General features: G+C 41.7%; 2 protein-coding genes across 3 annotated transcripts in view; one reads left to right on the forward strand and one right to left on the reverse strand.

Annotated features, from left to right (window-relative positions):
• Nucleotides 1-2,255: 2,255 nt before the first annotated feature.
• On the forward strand, nucleotides 2,256-24,059 carry MTHFD2 (methylenetetrahydrofolate dehydrogenase (NADP+ dependent) 2, methenyltetrahydrofolate cyclohydrolase; the record flags this gene model as incomplete). 2 transcript variants are annotated; one of them, XM_082852329.1, is made up of 8 exons in its annotated part: nucleotides 2,256-2,356; nucleotides 16,855-17,039; nucleotides 18,513-18,635; nucleotides 19,260-19,412; nucleotides 19,831-19,938; nucleotides 21,011-21,103; nucleotides 21,485-21,610; nucleotides 22,819-24,059. In XM_082852329.1, the coding sequence occupies 8 exons, from the start codon at nucleotides 2,256-2,258 to the stop codon at nucleotides 22,980-22,982; spliced, it is 1,053 nt and encodes a 350-aa protein (XP_082708455.1). In that variant the 3' UTR covers nucleotides 22,983-24,059. The 2 variants fall into 2 exon arrangements, with proteins under 2 accessions (XP_082708455.1, XP_082708456.1); XM_082852330.1 differs by lacking the exon at nucleotides 22,819-24,059 and adding an exon at nucleotides 22,525-22,618 and having other exon boundaries at nucleotides 2,261-2,356.
• A 2,823-nt stretch (nucleotides 24,060-26,882) lies between these two features.
• Nucleotides 26,883-27,577, reverse strand: part of SLC4A5 (solute carrier family 4 member 5) — a gene marked incomplete at its 3' end in the record, with an annotated part of 97,733 nt that continues 97,038 nt past the window's right edge. Inside the window, exon 25 of the mRNA XM_082852323.1 lies at nucleotides 26,883-27,048. Coding sequence (XP_082708449.1) covers nucleotides 26,883-27,048 — 166 coding nt within the window. The remainder of the gene's footprint in view (nucleotides 27,049-27,577) is intronic.

A 27,577-nucleotide genomic window follows, 5' to 3' on the forward strand; every position in this document is an offset into this window, starting at 1 on the left:
TTTATTAGCTTCTCTTTTTGTATATACATCTTTATGGACTGAATTGTGTCACCGCCCCCAAAATTCATATGTAGAAGCCCTAACCCTCAGTACCTTAGAATGTGACTGTGTTTGGAAATAGAGCCTTTAAAAAGGCAATAAAGTTAAAATGAGGTGGTCATGGTGGGTTCTAATTAAATCTGACTGGTGTCCTTATGAGAAGAGGAGATTAAGACATACAGAGAGAGGTACCAGAGGGGTGCTCCCACAGATGAAAGACCATGTGAGGACAGTGAGAAGGCAGCCACCTGTAAGTCAGGGAGAAAGGCCTCAAGAGAGGGCAAACCCGCCAACACCTTGATCTTGTACTTCCAGCCTCCAGAACTGCAAGAAAATTAATTTTGTTTTTTTCTACCAATTTTATTGATATATAATTGACATAGAGCCCTGTATAATTTTAAGGTGTACAGCATAATGATTTGACTTACATACATCAAGAAATGATCATCACAATAAGTTTAGCAAACAGCCATCATCTCATATAGATATAATAATAATTTTTTTAAGCCATCCAGTCTGTGGTATTTTATTGCAGCCCTAACAAAACCTATATATATATATTTTTTAACCATTTGAAAGTAAGTTGTAGATATGACGTCCCTTTATCTCTAACAGCAAGTACATTCTCTTACATAATCACAATATGATTAGCTATAGGAAATTTAAATTGATACAATGCTATTAACTGATCTACAGACTTTATTATTATTTTGCCAGTTGTCCTATAATGTCCTTTATAGCAAAAAAGAGACAGAAAAAGAAGAAGAATGAAGGAAAAAGAAAGAAAATAATTGGGGGTGTGTGTCTGGGATCACATATTACATTGAATTGTCATGCCCAGGCTCCTTTGATCTAGAAAAGTTCCTCATTCTTTGTCTTTCATGACTTTGACATTTTTGAAGAGTACAGGCTGCTTTTCTTGTAGAACATCTCTTAGTCTTGACTTGTCTGATATTTCCTTGCGATTAGATCTACTAGTACATTGCAAAATTTCAGGAATGTGCCTTTTTCCTGGACTGTTTTAACATTCCAGGTCTATGATCTCTCCTCTCACTGTGTAAATAAGAAATCTGTAACAATTTTAGGGAATTCAATGGTTTAGGAAAATCATTTTATTCAATATTCAGACTTGCTAAGATTTATGAAGTGGTGTGTCTTCCTCAATGCGTCATATCTGAGGGCATATAATGTGTTTTTGTCCTATTACTGGTGTTAATTTTGATCACTTGTTTAAGGTGATGACTGTCAGGTTTCTCCACTGTAAATGTACCATTTTCTCCCTTTGCTATCTTTTTTTTTTTTTTTTAATTTGGTTGCACCCGGCGGGCTCCTCAGTTGCGGCTCGCCGGCTCCACTGTTGTGGTATTTGAATTCTTACTTGTGGCATGCATGTAGGATCTAGTTCCCTGATCAGGGATCAAACCCCAGCCCCCTGCATTGGGAGCAGAGTGTTTTAACCACTGTGCCACTAGGGAAGTCCCCCCCTTTGCTATTAAAAAAATACTCTGTGGGAGAGATACTTTGAGACTATGCAAATAGGGCAGCCAGTCAGATAAAATACAGGTAGCCCAGTTTAATTTGAATTTCAGGTAACAGACGAATACCTTTTTAGTAAAGTATGACCCCTCCTCCCAATCCAAATTTAACTGGGCATCTTGTATTTTTATTGCAAGATCTGGCAACCCTATATGTAAATAACTTGGTCCTCATCCAACTTCACTCAGTTGTTTTGACAACCATTGATGATTCTCAATCAGTTTTTACTATGATTTTGCCAAATAGTCGTTTTCTAACTGCATCATTCTTCTACATTTATTAGTTGCTATTCCATCTGCCTATCTTTTTATCCACTCTTAAAGCGCCTGGCACACAGTAGGCACTCAGATATTTGGGCAGTGAATGAACGCGTTGGCCAGGCTTCCGTGACAACGTTTGGCAGGGGCTTGCCTTCCTCAGCCAGTCTCGGCAAGCTATCGAGCCTTCGGAACCATCCAGGGCCCCGCTCTTGGCGCTTTTTGCTCCAATCACCAGCATGGCTTTACTGGGCTTCTCTACGTTTGAAGGAAGACAACCGATCGGTTCCTTCAGCTCGAGCGGCCCAACAGACTGCAAGTGGAGAGCCGCAGGGACCAATGGGTGCCGGCAGGAGGTGGGGCCTGCCACGCGGCTGCGGTATAACTGCAGGGCCCGCGCGCGTTTGCCTCCCGGCGCTGGCCATGGCTGCAATGTGCCTCTTATCCACTTTGGCCATCCGGCTGCTCCGGCCGGCGCAGAGCTGCCGCCTCCACCATCGCCCCTTCCACCTCTCGGCAGTTCGGTAAGAGGGTCGGGGGTCTGGGTTAGCGCGGAAATCCGAGGGGAACCGAGCGCGGGGCCCGCCCGGGGACTCCCTTCATGAGCATCTCCGTCCCGGGAGGTGGTGGCCACCGAGAAGGGTGTGGCGGGGCGACGTGGCATCCCAGAGTGGCCGCAGCCTACCACCAGGGCGTTCGTTCGGCTGTGTGGGCTGAAATCGAGAGCCCGCCTTTCGGAGGAGCCGGCCTCCTGCAGGCTCCGGGCGTCGTCCTGTCTCAAGGCCAGTCCGCCGGCTGAACGGGGCCCACGGTGTGGAGCGGAGGTGCTGGCGGGCCCTGGGACTCAGCGACTTACCTGGGAGCATACGGAGGTCACCGGCCAGGGCCTGCCGGCCGCCCTTGGCCCTGATACCAAGAGCGGGAAAGCAGAGGAGATGTTTTGGCGAGCGCGGGGAAGAGTTGTGACTGAGCAGCCTTCAGTGAGCCGTCCCTTCCCGGGACCCTAGCGGCGGTGGGAGTTAGGGCGGAGCCTTGCTCGCCGGGTACCAGCACTTCCCTCCTTCTCCCGGTCATGGGTGTGGCGCGCGCTGCTCTACAAGCTGCCCCTTTCCCTCCTAAGGGAATAAATGTGTTGTGGTCACCAGGACTTTGACTGCAGCCCACCCGGAGTCGGTCAGTGCCAGACCGAGTAAATTGAGGTGGTAAACGCCCGGGAAGAGAAGAGGGAAAGCTCTGTTTGCGTTTTCTTAGGGAGGTAATAAATATTTCCTGATTTTTTTGGACCTCAAATTCCTATTCTAAACCTAGGTTGAAGAATCTTTTTCTGGGGGTGGGGGTGGAGGGAGAGCTGTGATTTTCAATTCAAATTCCTATTCTAAACCTAGGTTGAAGAATCTTTTTCTGGGGGGGGGTGGAGGGAGAGCTGTGATTTTGTTCCTTTAAGCTATGCACCCTCTTTCCCGTCAATCTTTAGAGCCTTTACACTGCAGAGACCTAAGCCTTGAAACAGCAGCCCCTTTATCAAGGCACTGTGCTAGGCTGTGCGAATTCAGAGATGGTAAAAGCGATTTTCTTTAGTGGAACTTCCATACTTGTCAAGAGGCAGAACACGTACATGTGGCAGAAAATGTAATTTCCAATCAGTGTAAAAATGCTATTAGAGACGTTTCCAAGGTGCTGTTGGAGCACAGAATGGGGATTAATGCGTTCTTGAAAGAAGACTTCAGAGGGGACATTTAAGGATTTTCTTAGTCTGACCCTGACCTGCCTTTCCAGCCCCATCTTTCATTACTGTCTGTTCTCTTCCCTCTTCCTCCCTTCCTGAGTTCTGGCCACATGTGCTTTCATGATTGAAGAGATTTATAAAAATACTCCAATTCCTTACCTAAAGAACTGGAACAGTTTCCTCACACTCTCCAGTAACAAATGCCCTGCTTTTGGAGCTTCCCTGGTGGTGCAGTGATTAAGAAGCTACCTGCCAATGAGGGGGACACGGGCTCAAGCCCTGGCCCGGGGGGATCCCACGTGCCGCGGAGCAACTAAGCCCGTGTGCCACAACTACTGAGCCTGCGCTCTAGAGCCTGCGAGTCACAACTACTGAGCCCACGAGCCAGAACTACTGAAGCCCATGCGCCTAGAACCTGTGCTCTGCAAGAAGAGAAGCCACCGCAATGAGAAGCCCAGGCTCTGCAATGAAGAGTAGCCCCTGCTCGTCGCAACTAGAGAAAACCCGCGCGCAGCAACAAAGACCCAATGCAGCCAAAAATAAATAAACAAAATAAATAAATTTATAAAACACACACAAAAAATGCCCTCCTTTCACTTCCTTTTCTGAATGAAATGTAGGTTTCCACATCTCTGACGGCAATAAGTACATTTGGTATTCAGGGTTCTAATGTATTGCTTTGATTACTGCTAGCTGGTAAAATTAAAACATCCTTTAAAAAATATGGGTCTAAGGGGAAGACGGGAATAAAGATGCAGACCTACTAGAGAATGGACTTGAGGATACGGGGAGAGGGAAGGGTAAGCTGGGACAAAGTGAGAGAGTGGCATGGACATATATACACTACCAAATGTAAAATAGCTAGCTAGTGGGAAGCAGCCGCATAGCACAGGGAGATCAGCTCGGTGCTTTGTGACCACCTAGAGGGGTGGGATAGGGAGGGTGGGAGGGAGATGCAAGAGGGAAGAGATGGGGACATATGTATATGTATAACTTATTCACTTTGTTATAAAGCAGAAACTGACACCACTGTAAAGCAATTATGCTCTAATAAAGATGTTAAAATAAAATAAAATTGAACAGAAATGAAAAAAAATATGGGTCTGCATATATTCCTTTTTATGGGGGGGGTAGTGTGAGAGTTTTCATGGTTAGATAGTACTGTAGTCTAGGCGACAGTGAGGTAAAGGAAAAAATGGACTTTGGAGGCAGCAGTTTGTGTTTTAATTTTTTTTCTACTGTCCTCAGTCTCTTGTTCTGTATAACATGCTTATAATAGTCCCAAGGTAACTGAGAGTAATATATGTAAAACTCTAAGCAAAATATCTCCTGTTTCAGAGATGTTAGATCCAACCCCCTTTGTGTCTTTGTTCACTCATTACTGGTTCCATTAATTAGTAGATAACAGAACTCTTTCCAAAATAAGTTGATCATGAATTGTAAAATGCACCTGATATTAATTTTTCATGGAAAATTACAGTACTGTAAACTATTGAATTAGAAGGAAAGTGAAGATGCTACTGACTTGGATTTCAGTTTTTAATTTTATTTAGATAGTCCTCTTCTTTCTAGTCTGTTGATGCATAATTTTATTGGAAATTTTTCTAAAAACATCTGTGAAAGCACTTCTAAATGTGTTAGCTCATATGGTTAATAAATTTTGGATTCCCCTTGGGACTGATCTCAGTTTCCATTTCCATTTATTTTGGGGTAGCAGTAACTTTATCTGCCCATTGGCAAAAAAAAAAAAAACTGTTGGGAAATTAGGTAATGACTCCCTCTCAGGACTGTGTTTCACATTTGGCAGAGTTGTGGTATGCAGGCGAGGGCTAAAACACAGTTATGTTGTAAAAGATACTCGTTGCTTTGTGGCTTTGTTTTGGTTCTTGTTACTCTTTGATTTCTTTCTTTCTTTCTTTCTTTTTAAGCAAATTGGCATAACATCCAGAAGTTGCCTTTGGAACTTGGAACAATGGATTCTCCCAGAACCCTGTGTCCTTAACTTTATTATATCATGCTTAGCCCAAATGTGCTGCTACCATTTTCTCTAAGTTTACTGCTTTCAAAAGGAACTTAAAAAACATTTTTTTAAATGAGCTTTTTAATGAAGTGCAATCTAAGTCCTATTCACTGATTATTTTTATAAAGCTATCCTTATGAGTGTATAAATAGATAAATATATCTATTGTATATTAAGGATGTGTGTGTGTATAAATTTAGCCAACAGAATTAGATATTAATTTTTAGTGAATATATATGCCTGGCACTTTATTTATTTATTTTCTATTTTTGGCCATGCCACGTGACACATGGGATCTTAGTTCCCCAACCAGGGATCGAACTCCTGCCCTCTGCATTGGAAGCTCGGAGTCTTAACCACTGGACTGCCAGGGAAGTCCCCATATTCCTGGCACTTTATTTGTTATTTCATTCAATATAAATGACTGTCCTAAGCCCTTTTAAAGTAATCTTTCACTCTATTCTATTCCAGGGTTGGGAATCTATTTCTGGCACAGGGCAGATATTACTATAATTCAAGAATGTTGGGCTTCCCTGGTGGCGCAGTGGTTGAGAGTCCGCCTGCCGATGCAGGGGACACGGGTTCATGCCCCGGTCCGGGAAGATCCCACATGCCGCGGAGCAGCTGGGCCCGTGAGCCATGGCTGCTGAGCCTGCGCATCCGAAGCCTGTGCTCCGCAACGGGAGAGGTCACAACAGTGAGAGGCCCGCGTACAGAAAAAAAAAAAAAAAAAAAGAATGTTGCCGGGGTATTTGTATCAGCAAAGCCCTTTTATTTTATTTTATATATTTTTTAAGATTTTATTACAGTTATCTTTTTTTTTTAACATCTTTATTGGAGTATAATTGCTTTACAATGGTGGGTCAGTTTCTGCTTTATAACAAAGTGAATAAGTTATACATATACATATGTCCCCATATCTCTTCCCTCTTGCATCTCCCTCCCTCCCACCCTCCCTATGCCACCCCTCTATGTGGTCACAAAGCACCGAGCTGATCTCCCTGTGCTATGCGGCTGCTTCCCACTAGCTAGCTATTTTACGTTTGGTAGTGTACATGTGTCCATGCCACTCTCTCACTTTGTCCCAGCTTACCCTTCCCTCTCCCCGTATCCTCAAGTCTTTTCTCTAGTAGGTCTGTGTCTTTATTCCCGTCTTGCTCCTAGGTTCTTCATGACCACTTTTATTTTTTTTCAGATTCCACATATATGTGTTAGCATACGGTATTTGTTTTTCTCTTTCTGACTTACTTCACTCTGTATGACAGACTCTACGTCCATCCACCTCACTACAAATAACTCAATTTCATTTCTTTTTACGGCTGAGTAATATTCCATTGTATATATGTGCCACATCTTCTTTATCCATTCATCTGTGGATGGACACTTAGGTTGCTTCCATGTCCTGGCTATTGTAAATAGAGCTGCAATGAACATTTTGGTATGTGCCTCTTTTTGAATTATGGTTTTCTCAGGGTATATGCCCATTAGTGGAATTGCTGGGTCATATGGTAGTTCTATTTTTGGTTTTTTAAGGAACCTCCATACTGTTCTCCATAGTGACTGTATCAATTTACATTCCCACCAACAGTGCAAGAGGGTCCCCTTTTCTCCACACCCTCTCCAGCATTTATTGTTTGTAGATTTTTTGATGATGGCCATTCTGACTGGTGTGAGATATCTCATTGTAGTTTTGATTTGCATTTCTCTAATGATTAATGATATTGAGCATTCTTTCATGTGTTTGTTGGCAATCTGTATATCTTCTTTGGAGAAATGTCTATTTAGGTCTTCTGCCCAGTTTTGGATTGGGTTGTTTGTTTTTTTCTTATTGAGCTGCATGAGCTGCTTGTAAATTTTGGAGATTAATTCTTCGTCAGTTGCTTCATTTGCAAATATTTTCTCCCATTCTGAGGGTTGTCTTTTTGTCTTTCTGTCTTTCTGTCTTTTGTCTTGTTCCTTTGCTGTGCAAAAGCTTTTAAATTTCATTAGGTCCCATTTGTTTATTTTTATTTCCATTTCTCTAGGAGGTGGGTCAAAAAGGATCTTGCTGTGATTTATGTCAGAGAGTGTTCTGCCTAGGTTTTCCTCTAAGAGTTTGATAGTGTCTGGCCTTACATTTAGGTCTTTAAGCCATTTTGAGTTTATTTTTGTGTATGGTGTTAGGGAGTGTTCTAATTTCATTCTTTTACATGTAGCTTTCCAGTTTTCCCAGCACCACTTATTGAAGAGGCTGTCTTTCTCCACTGTATATTCTTGCCTCCTTTATCAAAGATAAGGTGACCATATGTATGTGGGTTTATGTCTGGGCTTTCTATCCTGTTCCCTTGATCTATACTTCTGTTTTTGTGCCAGTACCATACTGTCTTGATTACTGTAGCTTTGTAGTATAGTCTGAAGTCTGGGAGCCTGATTCCTCCAGCTCCATTTTTCCTTCTCAAGATTGCTTTGGCTATTCGGGGTGTTTTGTGTTTCCATACAAATTGTGAAATTTTTTGTTCTAGTTCTGTGAAAAATGCCAGTGGTAGTTTGATAGGGATTGCATTGACTCTGTAGATTGCTTTGGGTAGTATAGTCATTTTCACAGTGTTGATTCTTCCAATCCAAGCACGTGGTATATCTCTCCATCTATTTGTATCATCTTTAATTTCTTTCATCAGTGTCTTATAATTTTCTGCATACAGGTCTTTTGTGTCCTTAGGTAGGTTTATTCCTAGATATTTTATTCTTTTTGTTGCAATGGTAAATGGGAGTGTTTTCTTAATTTCATTTTCAGATTTTTTATCATTAGTGTATAGGAATGCAAGAGATTTCTGTGCAATAATTTTGTATCGTGCTACCTTACCAAATTCATTGATTAGCTCTAGTAGTTTTCTGGTAGCATCTTTAGGATTCTCAATGTATAGTATCATGTCATCTGCAAACAGTGACAGCAGTGAAGCCCTTTTAAAGAAGTCCTCCTCAACCCTAAATCTGGATTGGATTTGTAAATATTAACATGTTTTTAGTTCTTTAATATATCATGAGTATATATGAAATGCTCTTATATATTTTGTGCTCTGCTAGAATTATCATGTAAAATCGGGTAAATGCATTTGGTTTGCTATAAAATTGTGATATCTTCTTCTTTTTTTTTTTTTTTAAGTGAAAGAAGGTTTATTCAGGGAGAAACACACTCACTAGACAGAGGGTGGGCCATCTCAGAAGGCAAGAGGCACCAGGGTATGGGGTTGTCAGTTTTTATAGGGGTGGGTAATCATAGGTTGTTGAGTGGAAGGAGTATTCCACCTATTTGGGGGAATGGGTGGGGATTTCCAGGAATTGAGCAACTGCCCATTTTTTACCTCTTATGGTCGGCCTTGGAACTGTCATATGGGTGTGTCATTTAGTGCACTGATGTGTTACAATGACCATATACTGAGGCTCAAGTTTTGGTGGAAGACAACTTGTCCACCATCTTGGACCTAGCTGGTTCTAACCAATTTATGTCATGTCCTTGGGCTATGTCATTCTTTTTTTTTTTCCTGTACGCAGGCCTCTCACTTTTGTGGCCTCTCCCGTTGCAGAGCACAGGCTCCAGACACACAGGCTCAGCGGCCATGGCTCACGGGCCCAGCCGCTCCGTGGCATGTGGGATCTTCCCGGACCGGGGCATGAACCTGTGTCCCCTAGCATCGGCAGGCGGACTCTCAACCACTGTGCCACCAGGGAAGCCCCATGTCATTCTTTAAAAGGTTGTGCCCTGCCCCCTTCCTGTCTCATTCCCCCCTCAGAGATTTTACTCCCATAATCTTATGGGAAGCAGAAGGGCAATGGTCTGTCATCTGTAGCTGCTTCAGGGCTGAGTAGGGGCATCAACCCTGCCTGTCAGGGAGTGAAAAATCTCTGGATGCCTGATCTAGGGGCCCCAGGAGCAGGACGCCTTCTCGTTTTAAGTTGACATGAGCTGGAATCATTGCATAGCCATCATCTTGATGTGGAACTGCTTCTGTAGCCTCCCTATGAATCTTCTTGAAGATGAAGCACTTTTGGAACAGCATCAGGGTACAATAGTAACTGTCTATAAATGACAAAAGACTTAAAAGGTTAAATATCTGATTACAGTGTAATTGATAAAGAAGCTTGGTTACTGTTGTGACATAGAACATTTTAAGATAACAACTAGAACTATAGCATTATACCAGGACATATCCAAATTTTAGAACCTTTACATAATTTTTAGAATGTCTATATTAATAACATTCATCCATACAGTATTTTTTAAATAGTTTTATTGCTCTTGTGATAATGCTGTCTATGTAACTTAACATACTAAATAATACTAGTTAAATATTTCTCTCTGAGATGCCTCAGGGGCCCTCTAAAACACCCCAAAGTTAGTTGAAAGTCAAAAGAACTTTAATTAAAATTTGACATTTGGGAAGTTTGTCAAAAAGTTTTAAAACACTTGATCAAATAAAATCATTGGTCACTATGAGACAATACTTATTTCTTAACCGAAGTGTCAAGAGATCTCAAAAGCGAATACAGATTAAAGGCAAAGAAACTCACACAATCTGTTATCAAAAACGGCATAACTTTTCAGTATTTTTTCATTCCTCACACGTTCTTTTACTGAAAACACATATCTTACCTTCCTTATAAGTTTTTTCCTCATTGAGTTACTCCCATAACTAAATTTGCTAACAAATTTGCAATACATATAATAAGGTCTAGTAAATTTAGGTAGAACAGAAGTATTTTTTCTTTAAGTAAGTTTTTTTTTAATTTATGTGTTTTTTATTTATTTATTTTTGGCTGTGTTGGGTCTTCATTGCTGCTCTCGGGCCTTCTCTAGTTGCGGTGAGTGGGGACTACTCTTTGTTGCAGTGCGCAGGCTTCTCACTGCCGTGGCTTCTCTTGTTGTGGAGCACGGGCTCTAGGCGCGCGGGCTTTGTAGTTGTGACACGCGGGCTCCATAGTTGTGTCTCACGGGCTCTAGAGCGCAGACTCAGTAGTTGTGGCACACAGGCTTGGCTGCTCTGCAGCATGTGGGATCTTCCCAGAGCAGGGCTCAAACCCGTGTCCCCTGCATTGGCAGGCGAATTCTTAACCACTGCACCACGAGGGAAGCCCACAACAGAAGTATTATACTTAACATTGATGACTCTAAAGACATGTCTATATTAATCAAACCAACAAGCTTAAGCTACCTTCAATACCAGATATCAGTTTAGTACTGAATATTTTACAGATAACATGAACCTGAAGTTCATTCTGGCCAGATTACTTTCTATTTCTAAGTATTTGTATAAGCACTTGATTTTCTTTAAGTCAACTAAATAGAGCTCTTTTATGAATTAATTTTTGGCAATACCATACATCTACAGCACGCACATAGATACATACAAACATACAAACAAACACAGAAGCCTCATAGTTCCCATTCCAAAATTTTAGCCAAGAGTCACGTACAGCATCAGTCTACAAAGGAGGTTGGATTAAAATTGGGTTTCTGACAGGTGGAACAAATCAAGCTCACTTGTCTAGATGATAAACCCTTTTTACTCATATTTATGGAGAAGATACTTAAGTTTTTTTTTTTTTTTTTTTTTTGCAGTACGTGGGCCTCTCACTGTTGTGGCCTCTCCCATTGCAGAGCATAGGCTCAGAGAGCCCGCTCCGCGGCATGTGGGATCTTCCCTGACCGGGGCACGAACCCATGTACCCTGCATCGGCAGGCAGACTCTCAACCACTGCGCCACCAGGGAAGCCCGATACTTAAGATTTTTATTTGTCCATGACAAGTTCCAAATTATTTACCCCCTTTTTCAAAGTTTGCATTTTAAAAAGATGGCAGAGATAAGGGTTCCTGGAAAAAAAACAGGTAGGATATTTGCATCTCAAAGGCACAGGTAAGTTCCTCCTTTGTTTCCCCTTTGTTTAATACTTACAAGCCTCTTCAGATAAATAGGGAAGGTTTGGGGAGTGGTAAAAGGATTGTGAGTTTTGGATTTGTTTTTTGGAGCTACATCTCTGGTCCTGTAAAGACTACATTTGTAAAATTAGGACAGGTGTTTTTTTTTTTAAAGAATTGGGCGGCTACCTCAATGATATTGAAGGACTGCTATACATTTACCTATGTTGAGGTATGTTTTACTTTCCTCATTTAGCTTAGGGGAGAAGTCCTTCTGCCACATTTCTATCAGGTATGGTTAGCTTAGTCAGACCAGTGGCCTCCCATTTTGGTACTCTATTTACAAACACTTTTGGTCATCCTCCCTGGGTTTAAGAAATTTTTAAATTATGACCCTCAGTCAGGCCTTTGATCTGAGGCGGCTTGCCTATGGCCTCACGTGATCGCATTTTTAAAGGTAGCTGGACAATTTCTAGCCCACGTTTTTTTCTTTTTTTTGGTCCATTCCATTCCTATCATGTAAGCACCCTCAGCTTGAATTTTATAAGGACACAGAGTGGAGGCATTCATGGCATTTCAGTGTCTGGATCTGTCCAGTCAAAGGCAAAGAGATACTGGGGTGCAGGGGAATGCAGAAGAAAGCAACCTTTAGTTCTAGAACTATGAACTAGTTTAACAGCGCATAGTTTAAAAGCTTAGATGGGGTGGAATGGAGATCTCCTCTCGCTGGGACTGAGGTAGATTCCTCTGACCAAGAGCAATTGTTTTTCTTGGTGGGTGCTATCTCTGTGAGGATCTCCAGCTTGGATTATTGTCGGGAATTTAGTGAGCAAGTCCCTTGCCAACAAGGGGAGGGAGCACTCAGGCATGAGCAGAAACTGATGTGCAAAGGTAAAATTTCCTAGCAAGCAGTTGAGGGGAGGAGTGAATCACTGGTGTGGGGCTTTCCATCAATCCCTGTTATTATACAGCTTGTGGAGGACAAGGGTCCAGGGAAATCAGTCACCACAGAGTAGGCGGCCCAGGTATCTAATAAGAAAATAACTTTCCTACCTTCCATGTCAAAGGTTACCCGAGGCTTCTCCGGAGAAATGACCAGGTGTCCTTTGGGAGCCAGGGAGGGTCCCAGGCCCCATCAGTCTTCGATCCTCTTGGCCATCATTGCTTTGGGAGCTCCGAGTCCCCTTCGGGACTGGGAGCAGTTCTGCTTCCAGTGACCCTCTCATTCACACTTAAAACAGATGGTTTTTGGCAAGATAGTGACTCTGATCCAGCATTCCTGGATCCTGTCCTCACCATGGGTCTTCGCAAGGAATGGTAACCCTGAGGTGGTGCAGTGGTTAGGCCTGCTGCCAATTGCTCTGCTTTTTGCTGTTGTCCCTGAATCCTTTTTGCCTCTCTATTGTTAAATACGCCAAAGGCCAAATCTATGAGCTGATTTATGGGGGTCTGGTGTCTCCAGCTCCTCGGATGCGGCATCAGGGGTAAATGGTCCGGAAGACTGTCCCCCCTCACAATTGGGGGAGGTAGGAGTTCACGGTAGACCTCTCGGGGAGGTGGACTCGTAAAGAGATCATCTAACACATTTGGCTCCTGTGAAGAAGGCACTTTGAAAGGGGTGTGAGCCAGGTACACCCGGCAGTTCTTTAGACCTGGATTATGGAATAGGGTCATGAACATTTGGATGTATGGGACTTCCCCCCATTTACCTTTCCTTTTACAAAATAGGTCCAGTTGCAAGATGGTATTGTAATTCAATGACCCAATTTTTTTTGGCCAGATCACTTCGTCCCCTAGTTTGTACTGGGACCATACAGTATTGCAAAAGAAAATTAATTTTTTTCTTAAACCACCCTGTCTAAATTTTCCCCAGTTAGTTAATATGCATCTGTAGCAGGGAGAGCCAAATCAGACTACATGTTGGATCTATTTCATTTACTTTATCTTTTTATTTATTTATTTGATGTTTATTTTTACTTTTATTTTTGGCTGCATTGGGTCTTTGTTGCTGCGTACGGGCTTTATCTAGTTGCGGCGAGCAGGGGCTAGAGCAGGGGCTACTCATCGTTGCAGTGCGTGGGCTTCTCATTGCAGTGGCTTCTCTTGTTGCGTAGCACGGGCTCTAGGCACGCAGGCTTCAGTAGTTGTGGCTCAGGGCTCTAGAGCGCAGGCTCAGCAGTTGTGGTGCGCTGGCTTAGTTGCTCTGCGGCATGTGGGATCTTCCCGGACCAGGGCTCAAACCCATGTCCCCTGCATTGGCAGGCAGATTCTTAACCACTGTGCCACCAGGAAAGTCCTGTTTCTTTTACTTTAACGTTTGCTTTCTGCTGCTGTTTTCACTAAAAGGATACTGTCTATACATAATGACCTGCCTTGGGGAACCCTGCCCCTCTGCCTGAATGTTAAACCAAAGTGCCTTTGTTCAGGGAAACATCCAGACCCTGTTCCACTTGTGGATGGCTACAAGAAAGAAGAAATGAACACGTCCCCTCCCCGAGACTGGCCATTCCAGGTGATATTTGCAGAACGTATGGCCTTTTACTTTATTTCCTCATCTCCTTCCCTTCTCTGTGCTATAAAGAAACTGGCATCCAAACCACGGTAAGATGGTTATTTTGAGACTTTAGGCTGCCATCTTCTTGGTTTGCCGGCTTTCCGAATAAAGTCGTATTCCTTGTCTCAATACCTCATCTCCCATCTGTTGGCCTGTCGTGCAGCGGGCAGGGCGAGCTTGGACTCGGTAACACATCCTAGCAGCGAGTCCTTCGGGATGGTTGTAGTTGCCCCCATTTTTTTATTGGGATGTCCTGATAAGATGGGAGTCTGATGGATACCGGCCAGGTGGTAGTTATTTGTCCTGACATTCTCCTAGTGTCAACAGTGGGGTCCCTGTGAGCACCCAAAATCTGCCTGGTTGGTAAGCCTGAGTAGGCCCTTTGGATTAGTCAAGGAAAGGAACAAGAGCCAGTGGGAGAAAAAGCAACCAGAGTTCCAGGGCCTAAATCCTTCAGAGAGGGAGGGAGGAGACCTAGGCCCTGAGCCAACTAAATGGGTTAACTTTATCAATTAAACAAAAGAAAAACAAATAGAAGGGTAGGGCTGAAGGGCCACAAGGCAGTGATAACAATACAAGGTAACAGCTCCCCTCAGGATATGGTCCTTTTGATGTTGAGGAGGGCTACCTCTCCACAGAAATAAAAGAGGCAACACCCAACATGCTGGCAAAGCCAGCTGGGAGGCTCAAGGATCAGTAGACAGTCCAAGAAGTCAGGAGAGAAGGAGGATAATAAGAGAAATCCAGGACAGGAGGGAAGGTGTACAGCCATGATGCTTCCTAAGAGAGATTTGTAAGCCTGCTGAGAAAGGTACTCACCCACTACCTCCGCTGAGGGGTTGATAAAGTCTGCCTGGGACCCCCACAAGAGAAGTGCTTGTGCACACTTCTGCTCAGGGGTGTCTGTGTGATATCTTCTTAATACTTCAAAAGATGCAAATACAAATTAATGTTTAATATAAGGTTTAGATATAAAATTACTGCATTATATCTAAGACATTGAGATTTGGTTTAAAGTAGATATTTAATCACAGTGCAACTGAAAAGCAGGCATTGAAGGCTTAGACCATAAAAGCTTTTAAGTTTTTAATTAACAGTGGCCTTGAGAATTAATTATATCTGACCATACAAGATATCCAGTACCTTGATGTTATCGCTGAGAATTAAATATGTGCTATAAGGGGAAATAGATTGTTTCAATGTTTCAAACAATTGTATTCTTCATTGGTGTTGAGGTTGGAGCATTCCTTATGACACTGGGGACAAAGATCTAACGGGAAAGTCTTGTTTTCAGTGAGGTGTTTTTTCTTTTTTTTTTAATTTAATTAATTAATTAATTTTTGGCTGCTTTGGGTCTTCGTTGCTGCACACGGGCTTTCTCTCTAGTTGCTGTGCGCGGGCTTCTTATTGCAGTGACTTCTCTTGCTGCGGAGCACGGGCTTTAGGTGCGCGGGCTTCAGTACTTGTGGCTTGCGGGCCCTAGAGCGCAGGCTCAGTAGTTGTGGCACACGGGCTTAGTTGCTCCGTGGCATGTAGGATCTTCCTGGATCAGGGCTAGAACCCGTGTCCCCTGCACTGGCAGGCAGATTCTTAACCACTGCACCACCAGGGAAGTCCCCAGGGTGTTTTTTCTTAAGGAATAGATGCTTGTCCTACTTTAAATAATGGGAACTTTAAGCATATATGTGGAAATAAGAAAACCAGGAATCTTACATGTTGGAACCCAGGAAGAGCTGTTCTTATTGTTCTTACTAATTCTTATTGGGGAGAGATAGGCTTTCAGAGATTTGAATATGTTTTTGGGAACTGAAGGTTCTTCTAGGTCTGAGTTTTCTCATTGTCTCACCCCCAACAAGCAGTTTCTCATCCCTGTGGTTCTAGCGTGTGAATGTAGTTCAGAGAGGAGCGTTTACTGGTCCAGTTCACTACCACCGCTCCCGGTGAATAAACTTTTGCGCCAGCTGGACCACTGGCCAGCCTAGAAATTGTTATTCTTGGCGTCAGATACTTACTCCAGGTGTGTCAGCTGTGGATGGGGCACTGGGGTCTCGGGGTAGAGCACACTGCCACCTATGAGATGGAATCGCCTTAGTCCCCCTTCCAATCCCTATTCTTCATCAGGAAAGTCTTTTCCAGGAGTGGTTGTAGGGAGTGGTAGGTATTTGAGGTTTGTCTAGCATATTGCTTATTGGTTTAACTGCATAGCACAATTTATATATTTAAAAGCATGTATAAATTAAAAGCCAATTCACTAACTGAGAAATGATTTAAAAGCATGTATAAATTAAAAGCCAATTCACTAACTGGGAATGTAGGACGTACATGACGTCCCTAGTACTTATTTATCTTATAACTAGAAGTTTGTACAGTCATCCCTCAGTATCTGAAGGGGTTTAGTTCCAGGAACCCCCAGGATACCAAAATTCCCCGATGGTCAAGTCCCTTATATAAAATGGCATAGTATTTGTATATAACCTCTCCTCCCATATACTTTAAATCATCTCTAGGTTATTTATACCTAATACCATGTAAATGCTGTGTTAATAGTGTAAATACAATGTAAATAGTTGCCAGGTGCAGGGCAAATTCAAGTTTTGCTTTTTGGAACTTTTTGGAATTTTTTTTGCCAATATTTTCGACCCATGGTTGATGAATTCTCAAATGCAGGGCCTGCAGATAGGAGGGCCCACCATGCCTTTTGACCACCTTCCAATTCCCCCTCCCCCACCTCCTGAAGTTTTGGGTATTTAATAACACTTTTGTAGCCTGATCTTTACTCTTTACAAGGATTCAAGCTATTTGTTTTTGTGATTCTATCGCCTTCTGCAGAAATGAAGCTGTTGTCATTTCGGGAAGGAAACTTGCTGAGCAGATCAAGCAGGAAGTGCGGCAGGAGGTGGAAGAGTGGGTGGCGTCAGGCCACAGACGGCCGCACCTGAGCGTCGTCCTGGTTGGTGAGAATCCTGCAAGTCACTCCTATGTCCTCAACAAAACCAGAGCAGCTGCCGATGTGGGTATGTGTCACTCTCAGACCCCGACTGCTGTTACATTGAGACTTATCTGAGGCAAACTCTACTGCACTTTATGATTCCTTTTTCTGATTAGAAAACCCAGGCAGAGGAGGCTATTGTGATTGAACTGTATCCAAATATTTGTCATAAAGAAATCAGGCTGTCTATTGGGAAGGCTTATAGACTAGGACAGCAGGAGTATGGTTGGTATTCTTGGTGTCTTCTAGAATGTAATCTAAATTCTGTTCTAGTCTAACATTTGATAGGTGACCCTGAACACAGTTTACATCTGCTTTCCTTGAACAATAATGAGTCGGAATGAGGTGTTTGAGCATTTGGTTGAGGAGACCTCAATGATGTGGCCTAGAACAGTCATGGATTTGAAGGAAATGACTCTGACTTCTTTGAAATAACCTTTGATTTCTCCACCAGTTGGTTCCAAAGCCAATTAAATCAGCAGTTTAGAAGTGGTTGGAGGTTTGAGTGCAGAAGGCACAGGTCTGAGTGATGGGAGGTTTGTGTTCTAGGTCTCGCTATACTGCAGACTCTGTGTGGCCGCAGACCAGAGGTGGGTAGGCTCAGCTGTGCCGTTGCCGGCTTATCTCAGCTGTGCCGTTGCCGGCTTATCAGCTGAGCCGTTGCCAGCTCAGCTGGTCTGAGAACTGTGTGCCTGCCCTTCTGAAGGGCTGTAATACCACTGGCGTGTCTGGCCAGTGTTACTGGACTGTGAGCCCTTGGTATACTCTATTCTTTAACACTGAGGAATGAAGCCTCCTGCCCTTTTCATTGAAAAACCTTTAGAACCTCTAGAAAATAGTAAGCCATGGCTTTCTTAGACATTGGGATGGGAGGTAGTGTGATACAGTGGAAAGAACATGGACTTTGGAACTGGAAAGATTGTCACCAGCCAGCTTGTGTTTCAATTTCACTGAGCCTTGTCTATAAAATGAGGTTGATGAGGATTATGTAGCATAATATATAGAAAGTATCAAGCTAGGGGGAAGGGTAAGCTGGGACAAAGTGAGAGAGTGGCATGGACATATATACACTACCAAACGTAAAACCGATAGCTAGTGGGAAGCAGCCGCATAACACAGGGAGATCAGCTAGGTGGTTTGTGACCACCTAGAGGGGTGGGATAGGGAGGGTGGGAGGGAGCTGCAAGAGGGAGGAGATATGGTGATATATGTATATGTATAGCTGATTCACTTTGTTATAAAGCAGAAACTAACACACCATTGTAAAGCAATTATACTCCAATAAAGATGTTAAAAAAGAAAAGAAAAGAAAGTATCAAGCTAGTATTCTTTAGTGTTTGTATTTGGGAAGTTACTTAAGTTTACTTGTGAGCCGATTCAAGCTTTCCAGCTACCAGGGTGGGTGTGATGATAAAAAGCCTCGCTGGTAGCATGGCAGACAACGTAGCATTGTCTCAATAAATGCCTCTTTTTTTCCTACCTTGAAATTTTCTTATAGGAATCAACAGTGAGACAATTGTGAAACCAGCTTCAATTTCAGAGGAAGAACTGTTGAATTTAATCAATAAACTAAATAATGATGATAACGTAGATGGCCTCCTTGTTCAGCTGCCTCTTCCAGGTGAGATTTGGACACCACCATTTAAAATGATTTCTGGGGATTTCCCTGGTGGTCCAGGGAGTAAGGCTCTATGCTCCCAAAGCAGGGGACCTGGGTTCGATCCCTGCTCAGGGAACTAGATCCCGCATGCCGCAACAAAGATCCCACATGCCGCAACTAAAGATCGCGCACGCTGCAAGGAAGATCCCTCATGCTGCAACTAAGACGCGGTGCAGCCAAATAAATAAATATTTTAAATGATATCTGAGGAATGGAGAGGCTTGTTTACTTTATACAACTGGCCCCTTGTGTGGATTTGATATAAAGGGAAGGTAAACTCAAGAGAGAGAATATGTTATTAGATATGGGACAGACCTACTCAGAATACCAATTACTCCTTGATTTGGTATTGAGATCTTAAAGCAAAGGACCGTGGAAGGAAGCAGTTGTACAACAGGGCACTGGCTTTGATCTTGGCGTTTGGCTTTGCTCGATGTGTGTTCCTTATATGCAGATGAAGAAATAAGTCATGGGGGCGAGCTGTAAAAGCGGAATAGGTTTTTGTGGCAAACCAGGTAAGCTGGAGTCAAGCAGTGCTAACTACGTAACAGTGACTTAAGACCACCGCTCTGATTTCTTTTTCAGAGCACATTGATGAGAGAAAGATCTGCAATGCTGTTTCTCCAGACAAAGATGTTGATGGCTTTCATGTAATTAACGTAGGGCGAATGTGTTTGGACCAGAATTCCATGTTACCAGCTACTCCATGGGGTGTGTGGGAAATAATTAAGCGAACTGGTAGGTATATCCGTCTCAGTATTATCAAGGCAGTACTTACAAATGGTAAAAATTCATGCAAAGAGTGGAAACTCCCACCCCACAGCCTCTAGTCCTGCTCCCCAGAGCCTAACTCCTTTAGCAGTTGCCTACAACTGTTTTTGCTGTTTAATCCAGAAAGTTCTGAGGGAAATTTAAGCTTTAATAGTGGTGACTGTGCACACTCATAACATTTTGCAGCTTATAAAATGTTTCCTTTTAGCTTTCGCTCTGTGTAGCGAGTGACAGTCCAGTTGACTGATGAGGCAATAAGCTTAGTGAATTCCTTCATTATCACAATTAGAGTCACATCCTAGGCCGTCAGCCTTCCTTTTCCTTAGGTGCTCTTTCTAAGATAATTAGGCACTATCTTAAATGCAAATATATTTATTTTTCATAGGTATTCCAACCCTGGGGAAGAATGTGCTTGTGGCTGGAAGGTCAAAAAACGTTGGAATGCCCATTGCAGTGCTGCTGCACACGGATGGGGCGCACGAACGTCCCGGAGGTAAGGGTTTTGCTCCCAGGGATGAGTCCTCTTCTCCCTTACGAGAGACAAGAAACGCTTGAGAGACTGCCCTGTGGATGTTTGGAAGTGTTAACTTTGTTAAACTTTGTTTTTGTTGTAATTTTGTTAATAGGTACTTGGGGAGTAATCTTTGTAGGAGAAGCTGTATTCAGTGTCACTTGAAAGTTCATTTATATTCACTAGTATGGAACTAGTTCAGAGATAGATATGCCTCAGAAATTTGAGTTTTGAGTATAAGCATGGTTGTAGACAATTAGAATTTCCAGTTATGGCTTTGATAGTTGGAGCTAAGATGTAGAACTTATTCAAAGTTAGTGTCCTGTTCTGTGCCATTTGGTAGAAAAAAATCTTAGACCAATGCAAAGGATTGAATTGATATTACTGTAATGTGTCATCATTGTGTCAAGTTCTATTTGAGAAAAAGCTTCAAATCAGAGTTAATGTGATTATCATAATATGACTATACATGATTATATCAGAAATAATGTCAAAACTAAATATTTCCAGGTATCTTTCAGCACACGTTTAAGAAAAATCCTTGCGTAATCCTAGTGATATTTTGTTTAGAAAGACTGTTAAATAGGATAAGGAATAAATCTAAAGATGTATGACTCCAAAGGGTGGAGCTAGAACTAACAGGTAAAAGTTACAAGAAATTGAGTATTTGGTTTTTTTTTTGTATGTTTGGGTTTTTTTTGCGGTACATGGGCCTCTCACTGTTGTGGCCTCTCCCGTTGCGGAGCACAGGCTCTGGACGCGCAGGCTCAGCGGCCATGGCTCACGGGCCCAGCCGCTCTGCGGCATGTGGGATCCTCCCGGACTGGGGCACGAACCCGTGTCCCCTGCATCGGCAGGCGGACTCTCAACCACTGTGCCACCAGGGAAGCCCTGAGTATTTGTTTCTTTTAAAAAAGGACAAGTGGCTGCCCAGAAAGTATGGCACAGGAACTGTCAATTATTTTTTCAGAGATGTTGAATTTCTGGCATGTTTTGCCTAGTTGAGATCTCATCCAATCCCAGCTTTGATTCGGAAATATTTTTTAACTCATAGGTGATGCCACTGTCACAATATCTCATCGATATACTCCCAAGGAGCAGCTGAAGAAACATACGGCTCTTGCAGATATTGTGGTCTCCGCTGCAGGTAAGAGCACCAGGGAAGGGGCGGGAGCACGTCACCTCAGAGGGTGAAGATGGGACTCTCATCTTCGAATTTGCCTGCTGCACTGCCGTTCCATTCATTATTCCCCTAGGACTGATAATGTGAGCTGCTTACAAACATGAGAGAGTCGTGGTTGGAATACTGATTTCTGGCATTCCATTATAGATTTGATGGATGAATGTTTTTTCTACAGCTTGTTTACTATATGAAGTTTAAATGTTTCCTTTGTTAATAGTTTTTATAAGTTTTTGTAAAACAAGCTAATTCGTTCTTCCAGGTCTCTTGAAATTGAAAGTAGGTAAGAATCTTATCTAAGAATCTTCTTTTCGGTACTAAACCGATCATTCCTATCTCCATCTCTAGGCATTCCAAATCTGATCACAGCAGATATGATTAAGGAAGGAGCAGCTGTCATTGATGTGGGAATAAACAGAATTCAAGATCCCATAACTGCTAAACCCAAGTTGGTTGGAGATGTGGATTTTGAAGGTAAATGGTATAATTTTTTAAAAATATAAAAGTCAATAAATACTATCGTTATTGGACACTTAGGGCAGACTATTTTAACTTTTAAAGTTATGTTACCTTGGTAATACCATTTAAAATGCTTTCCATGAGAATTAATTAAGAAAAATCTTTTTAACAATTACAGTCATTCTAGAATTATTTTAGGTGTTTGTATCATCAAATTATGGAGAACAGATAAAGAGTTTTCAGAGAATGGTTTTGTTTTTTTCCGCTTAGGTCTATTTTATAATTAAAACAACTTCAAGACTTTTAACAAGTCTGAAAATTTAATGAAGTGATTTTCCTAAACTATTGAGTCTCCTAAAAAGTGTTACAGATTTCTCATTTTCATACTGGGAGGAGAGATCACAGACCTGGCATGTTAAAAGTATGGGACAGAGCCAAATTGCTAAAATTTTGGAATTTGCTAGTAGATTTCTCCTTTCAGTTCTGATTTTATCTGAATTTTATGCCAATAATCCTATTTCTAGCTTTCTGTTTCTTCTAAAGCAGTCAAACCCAAGCCTAGGTATCTAAGTATTTTTCCCTTTAGATTGGAGTAAAAAAAATCTTACTTTTTACATTCCAGAAAATTACTTTGCTTGATGCTTTGGGCAAACAGTATAGTTAAATAAATAGGATAAAATTAAGAAAATATTGTAGGCAGGTATTAATTGAAGTAATGCTTATTATTATTATAGGTTAACTTCCCATACAGTATAGGTTAACTTCCCATACAGTTAACCTACTGAGATGTTTCTTTTTAAGTTGATTTAATATAGAGGAAAAGTATGGCTGGTAAATTATAGGTTATTTAGATATATAAATATTCACTGAACAACTCTGCTTATTATATGTGTGTTATTGATTTATTTATTTTTGGCCGCTCCACACAGAATGTGGGATCTTAGTTCCCCCACCAGGGATCGAACCCGTGCCCCCTGCAGTGGAAGAGCAGAGTCCTAACCACTGAGCTGCCCAGGAAGTCCCTATATGTGTGTTATTTTATATTAGTATGTTCAAAAGCCTTTACTCTTGAGTAATGTAGCTGTGATTTTTTAAATGAGTTTGAGGCTTATGAAGATGCTTATGTATTTTATTGCTTTTTCTTTGAATGCTTCTTCCACGATAAAGTACATACAGTTTCTTTGCCATAATTAAAGCAGTCTGCCTGTCTTATTTCTATGTAGGAGTCAGGAAGAAAGCCGGTTACATCACTCCAGTCCCTGGGGGTGTTGGTCCCATGACAGTGGCAATGCTAATGAAGAATACCATTATTGCTGCAAAAAAAGTGCTGAGGCTTGAAGAGCTGGAAGTACTGAAGTCTAAGGAGCTTGGAGTAGCAAGTAATTAACTATTGCGTCTTCTGTGTCATTAACAGCACTCCAAGCTAGTTCACGAGGAAAACCAGGCCAATAGAAATGCAATATTTATTCTACTTAAATGGTTTAAAACAATGCTTTCTATTTATTTGTAAGCTTAAATGGGTGGGTGTTTGCACACATAGCCCTGCAGTTACCCACCAGGGAACATGCCACTGTCGTGCTGGGTCATGGGATCCAGCCAAGAGAAGCCATTAACCTACTGATTAACAGGGGGACACTGTCACACTGAGAATGGCTGCCTAACTTTGTCAACCACTTCGGTTAAAATTTGTCTTTTTTAGGAGGACAGCTATGCTTACCACTATACCACCAACGCTGCACAAATTTGTCTTTTCTACAATTGCATTTCCCAAGTGCTATTCCAATAATGAGTTGATGCTCACTTTAGGTTCCAAACCTTTTGAGTTCAACTGGTCAAACCAAAGGAAAAATGTTGCAAGAGAAAATTAGGGAAAAGGTAAAAAAGAAAGAAATGATGGTAGTTGAGTAGAAAAAAAATTACCCTAATTTAATATATGTATTGATTGATAACCAGAAGAAAAACTACATGTTAATAGTCTCCTAAGCTGTCATTTTGTAGCTTAGTCATTGCGAAAATGTTTGGGGTTGTTTCATTTGCTATTAGCTCTCGTTTTATGTTCGTTACCATCCCTGAGGTTTCCCCATTTTAGTTTTCTAGGATTGAAAGGCTTATTTTATAAATTATTCATGTGTGTTGTCCTATTTGACTTTCCTACATCCTTAAACTTCACTGTCAAATTTTTATACTTTTGGGGGTGTCTGTATGGTTTCTTTAGTGTATCTTGAAACCTGTATTTGGAAAACATAACTTGGGCTTAATGATCATTAGGGCAGCTTGTATAAGTGTGCAACTTACTTTTCCACCAAAGAACTGTCAACAGCTGCCGGCTTTTCTCTGATGCACCTGTTGGCTTTCCTTGATTGATTTTTGAGAACTTGAGTTAATACTGAATTTAATCAGACTTTCTGATTAAAGGACTTTTTTCCTTCATTTTGTTTTTTTAAATAAAACACTTCTGACTGGTATAGAATGAGTTTCTGAAATACTGTATCTTTCTGCTACTATCTTGTTGTGACCTAATTTTTCTCATTGGATGTAATCAACCTAAATATTCCTATATTTGGTAATACCCAATCCAATGCCTTAAACAAATTGGTTTAAAGAGCTGTGGAGAAATCAGCCTAGTCCTTTTAATCTTACATCCCAAAAGGTTGTGCCAAGCCAGGAGTTTAATCTGTAAGATTCATTTAAGTGGTTAGTTTTGTTCTGATTATTTTCTAAACCATATGTTCAATTTACACAGGACTTCTTGATGTGCTTTGCCAAGCCCCCCCCCCGCCATATATGTAAATTTTTTTCATGTGTCTGTGTGTGTGTGTTTAAAGCATTAGTTTGATTGCACAGATTGAAAGGTATTTGCTGTGGCACATTTGCAGCGAGGATAGGTCCAGTGTATTCTGCTCAAGGGCTAGGTATTTGGCTTTCATGCAGGCAGAAACAACTGTTCCAGGCAGCTTGAGGCAGAGAGGAAGGAGAGCAATGCAGAGCTGACCTTCTCCCCCTCCTTGTTCATGTGCCGCCTTTATGCTTTTTCTTATACATTTATTTATTTTATTTATTTGTTTTGGGCTGTGTTGGGTCTTCGTTGCTGCGTACGCTTTCTCTAGTTGTGGTGAGCGGGGGCTACTCTTCATTGTAGCGCGTGGGCTTCTCATTGCGGTGGCTTCTCTTGTTGTGGAGCACGGGCTCTAGAGCACAGCTCAGTAGTTGTGGCACACGGGCTTAGTTGCTCCACAGCATGTGGGATCTTCCCTGACCAGGTATCGAACCCGTGTCCCCTGCATTGGCAGGCGGACTCTCAACTACTGCGCCACCAGGGAAGCCCGTCGCCTTTATGCTTTTGATAGTTTTCTGGGGATGAAGAGGGGTGATAGTTGCTAGAGATATTTTTGCAAGTGAGGTGTAGTTCCTGTACATCAGCCATGCGTGCTGACTCACCCAAATTATTAAACATGGAGCGAGACGAGCAGACAGGATTAAGTTTTATTGAACAGTAGTTACAAGTTATTGTTACTGCATGGAGAAGTACCAATATGTCAACCTATTAAAAGCTATGGAAATTAAAATGTTCGTGTGTGTGTGTGTGTGTGTGTGTGTGTGTGTGTGTGTGTACAAAATGCAAATGACAGGCAATGTGAAAATTACGGTGATCAGTTTACAACAGCAAAAAATTAACATTCTAGTTTTCCAGCTTGTTTGATTAATCAAGCACATTTACTCCTGAATCCACAACATTTCTACAATTCAATTTGGACAAAATGCTATTGGAAATCAGCCAGTTTTTAAAACTGAAATGTGAAGGGTAGATTGTTAGCTCTCCCAAAATTGGTGCAGATGAAGACAAAGAATTTATACTTAAGCTCAGGCAATCGTTCTAGATTAGTGAGCAGCTAAGTAATTCTGCTGCTCTCAGTAGAAGTGGTGGAGGTTTAGAGCTTTACCTCATGGCAGTATCCTTGGAAGGGCGTTCTGAGATTTAATTTAATAAACACTGAGAGCTTTCTATGGACCAGGCACTGTACTGGCTCTGGGGATTATAGAGGCAATTAACTGTCCCTGTACTCAAGGTGGTTAATGATCTAGTGTCATTTGTCTTTAAAAAATAGAAAGGGATAAAGAAAAAGCACCTGCATTTGTCATCTTGAGTAAATGTGGTAACCGTAACCAAAGTGATTTACTCAAGATTCAAATCCACAGTTTTTTTGGAGAAGGTAAATGTCAGATGCGTTGTGGCTATTAGGCACACAGTAGGTGGTAAATAAACATGGTTGGTGTTTGTTAAATGTGACTTGAAGATAAGAAGACTGATCTTAAGTTTCATGAGGAAAAGAGTTTGCTTCACTATTAACGGGTTTTAAATCTACCCAATTTGTTTCTAATTATTCCTTTAAAGTACTAGTCTGACTAGTATTGCAGAGTTTTAATCTTCTAAAATTTCACATGAGCCCTGCCTAATATGCAATATTAATGTGAATGCAAGTTTGACTTTGGGAATCAGGCCATTGAAAACTTGCAGGAAAGACCTACCCAAATGCATAATGAAATGTGATTCTGGGCTTTAAAAACCAGTGATACTAATTTAAAGGATCATTTTGTTGATTTGCCATGTGATTTGAGGTTTCATTTTAACAGGAACTATTTTGTTTTTAAAATATCCACTCAAACATGTTGGTTCTTTCATTACCAGACTTTTAGAAATAACTTTCAATCTGGAAAAGCCCCAGTCACACTTCTGTGTGATGCAGATAGTTCAAACTTGTCATATGACCCTTAGAAAACTGAATTGGATGGAGAGATAAGAGGTCCTTTTTAGCATTTCTTAATATGCAAAATTGCAAAACAAATTTTCCAACCTTGGTCTATTAAAGTATGAGTATTTTAAGTTGTTTTAAGACCATCTAGATAATTTAAAATCTCAGCTTTAAAAAAAAAATCTTAACTGATATTTGTTTTAAATAAAAATTGAGTAGTGCCCCTTTATCTTAGCTACAGTTTTGAGAGAAAGCATTTTTTCATTTCAAAAGAAATGTTATAATTTCTATGCTGGACTGCATTTTAAAATAAGGTGTAACATTTAGCTTTAGTTATTTTCATAACTACAGAGGGAAGTAGAGGGCTTTGCACATAAGTAGTACTTTTCATCAGCAGCTCTCCAGTTTTCTATCAAGCAGAATGACTCCCTCTGTTTGGTAAATAAGGAAACAGGTTTGGAAAAGTGAGGGGTTTTGGCCCAGACCCTCACAGTGAAGACTAAACCAGGCCCTCACTCTGTGCCCCGTCCGTCCTCCTAGAGGGTGGTCTCGCTGTCAGCTTCTCTTCCATATCTTTCCATGTCTGTGAAGTCACAGTCTGGCTCCATCTCTATCTTCACCTGTGGCACCATGAAGACTGGGCTCTGTGAGTAGCTGAAGGCAGGTGAAGCTGGACAGGAGATTTTGAAGTGCAGGGTGATGCTGAATGAGAAAAAGAAGAGGGAAGAACGATTTATCTAGGATTTGGTGTTTTTTAACGCTATCCCCCAGAACAGGGTTCTAGTGCATATAGTTCTGTCTTTGCTTTTGAACTCTTAACACATCACAGGAACTAGCAGTATCCTATCTGCTTGGCCTTCAACTGTCACAACTACTGGTCTCACTCTTTTTCAACCTATTTATCACATTGCTGCCAAAGTGAACTTTTTCGATCATGAACCTGACTGTGGTTCCCCACTGTTCAAAGGACAGAATTCAAGTTCCTTAGCCTGGTGAGACAAGAGCCTTCTTTGCTCAAACTTCTGCCTGCTTGCTGTTTGCCCCATCCATCCTGGGTTCTTTGCCCTGTGTCTGTGTGATATTTCAGGCCTTTTCTCCATACCTGCAGCGCCTTCTTTTCTCTCTTTTTTCTTTGACTCTGCACATCTGGAAGACGCCTATTTATTGTTCCCAGATTCTCTGGGTAAGGCAGATTCCTCCTGTAGATGCCTGTCCTTTCCCTTACGTGTGC

Source organism: Leucopleurus acutus (assembly GCF_964270905.1).
Source record: "Leucopleurus acutus genome assembly, chromosome: 12".
In the NCBI taxonomy this organism is placed as follows: Eukaryota; Metazoa; Chordata; class Mammalia; order Artiodactyla; family Delphinidae; genus Leucopleurus; species Leucopleurus acutus.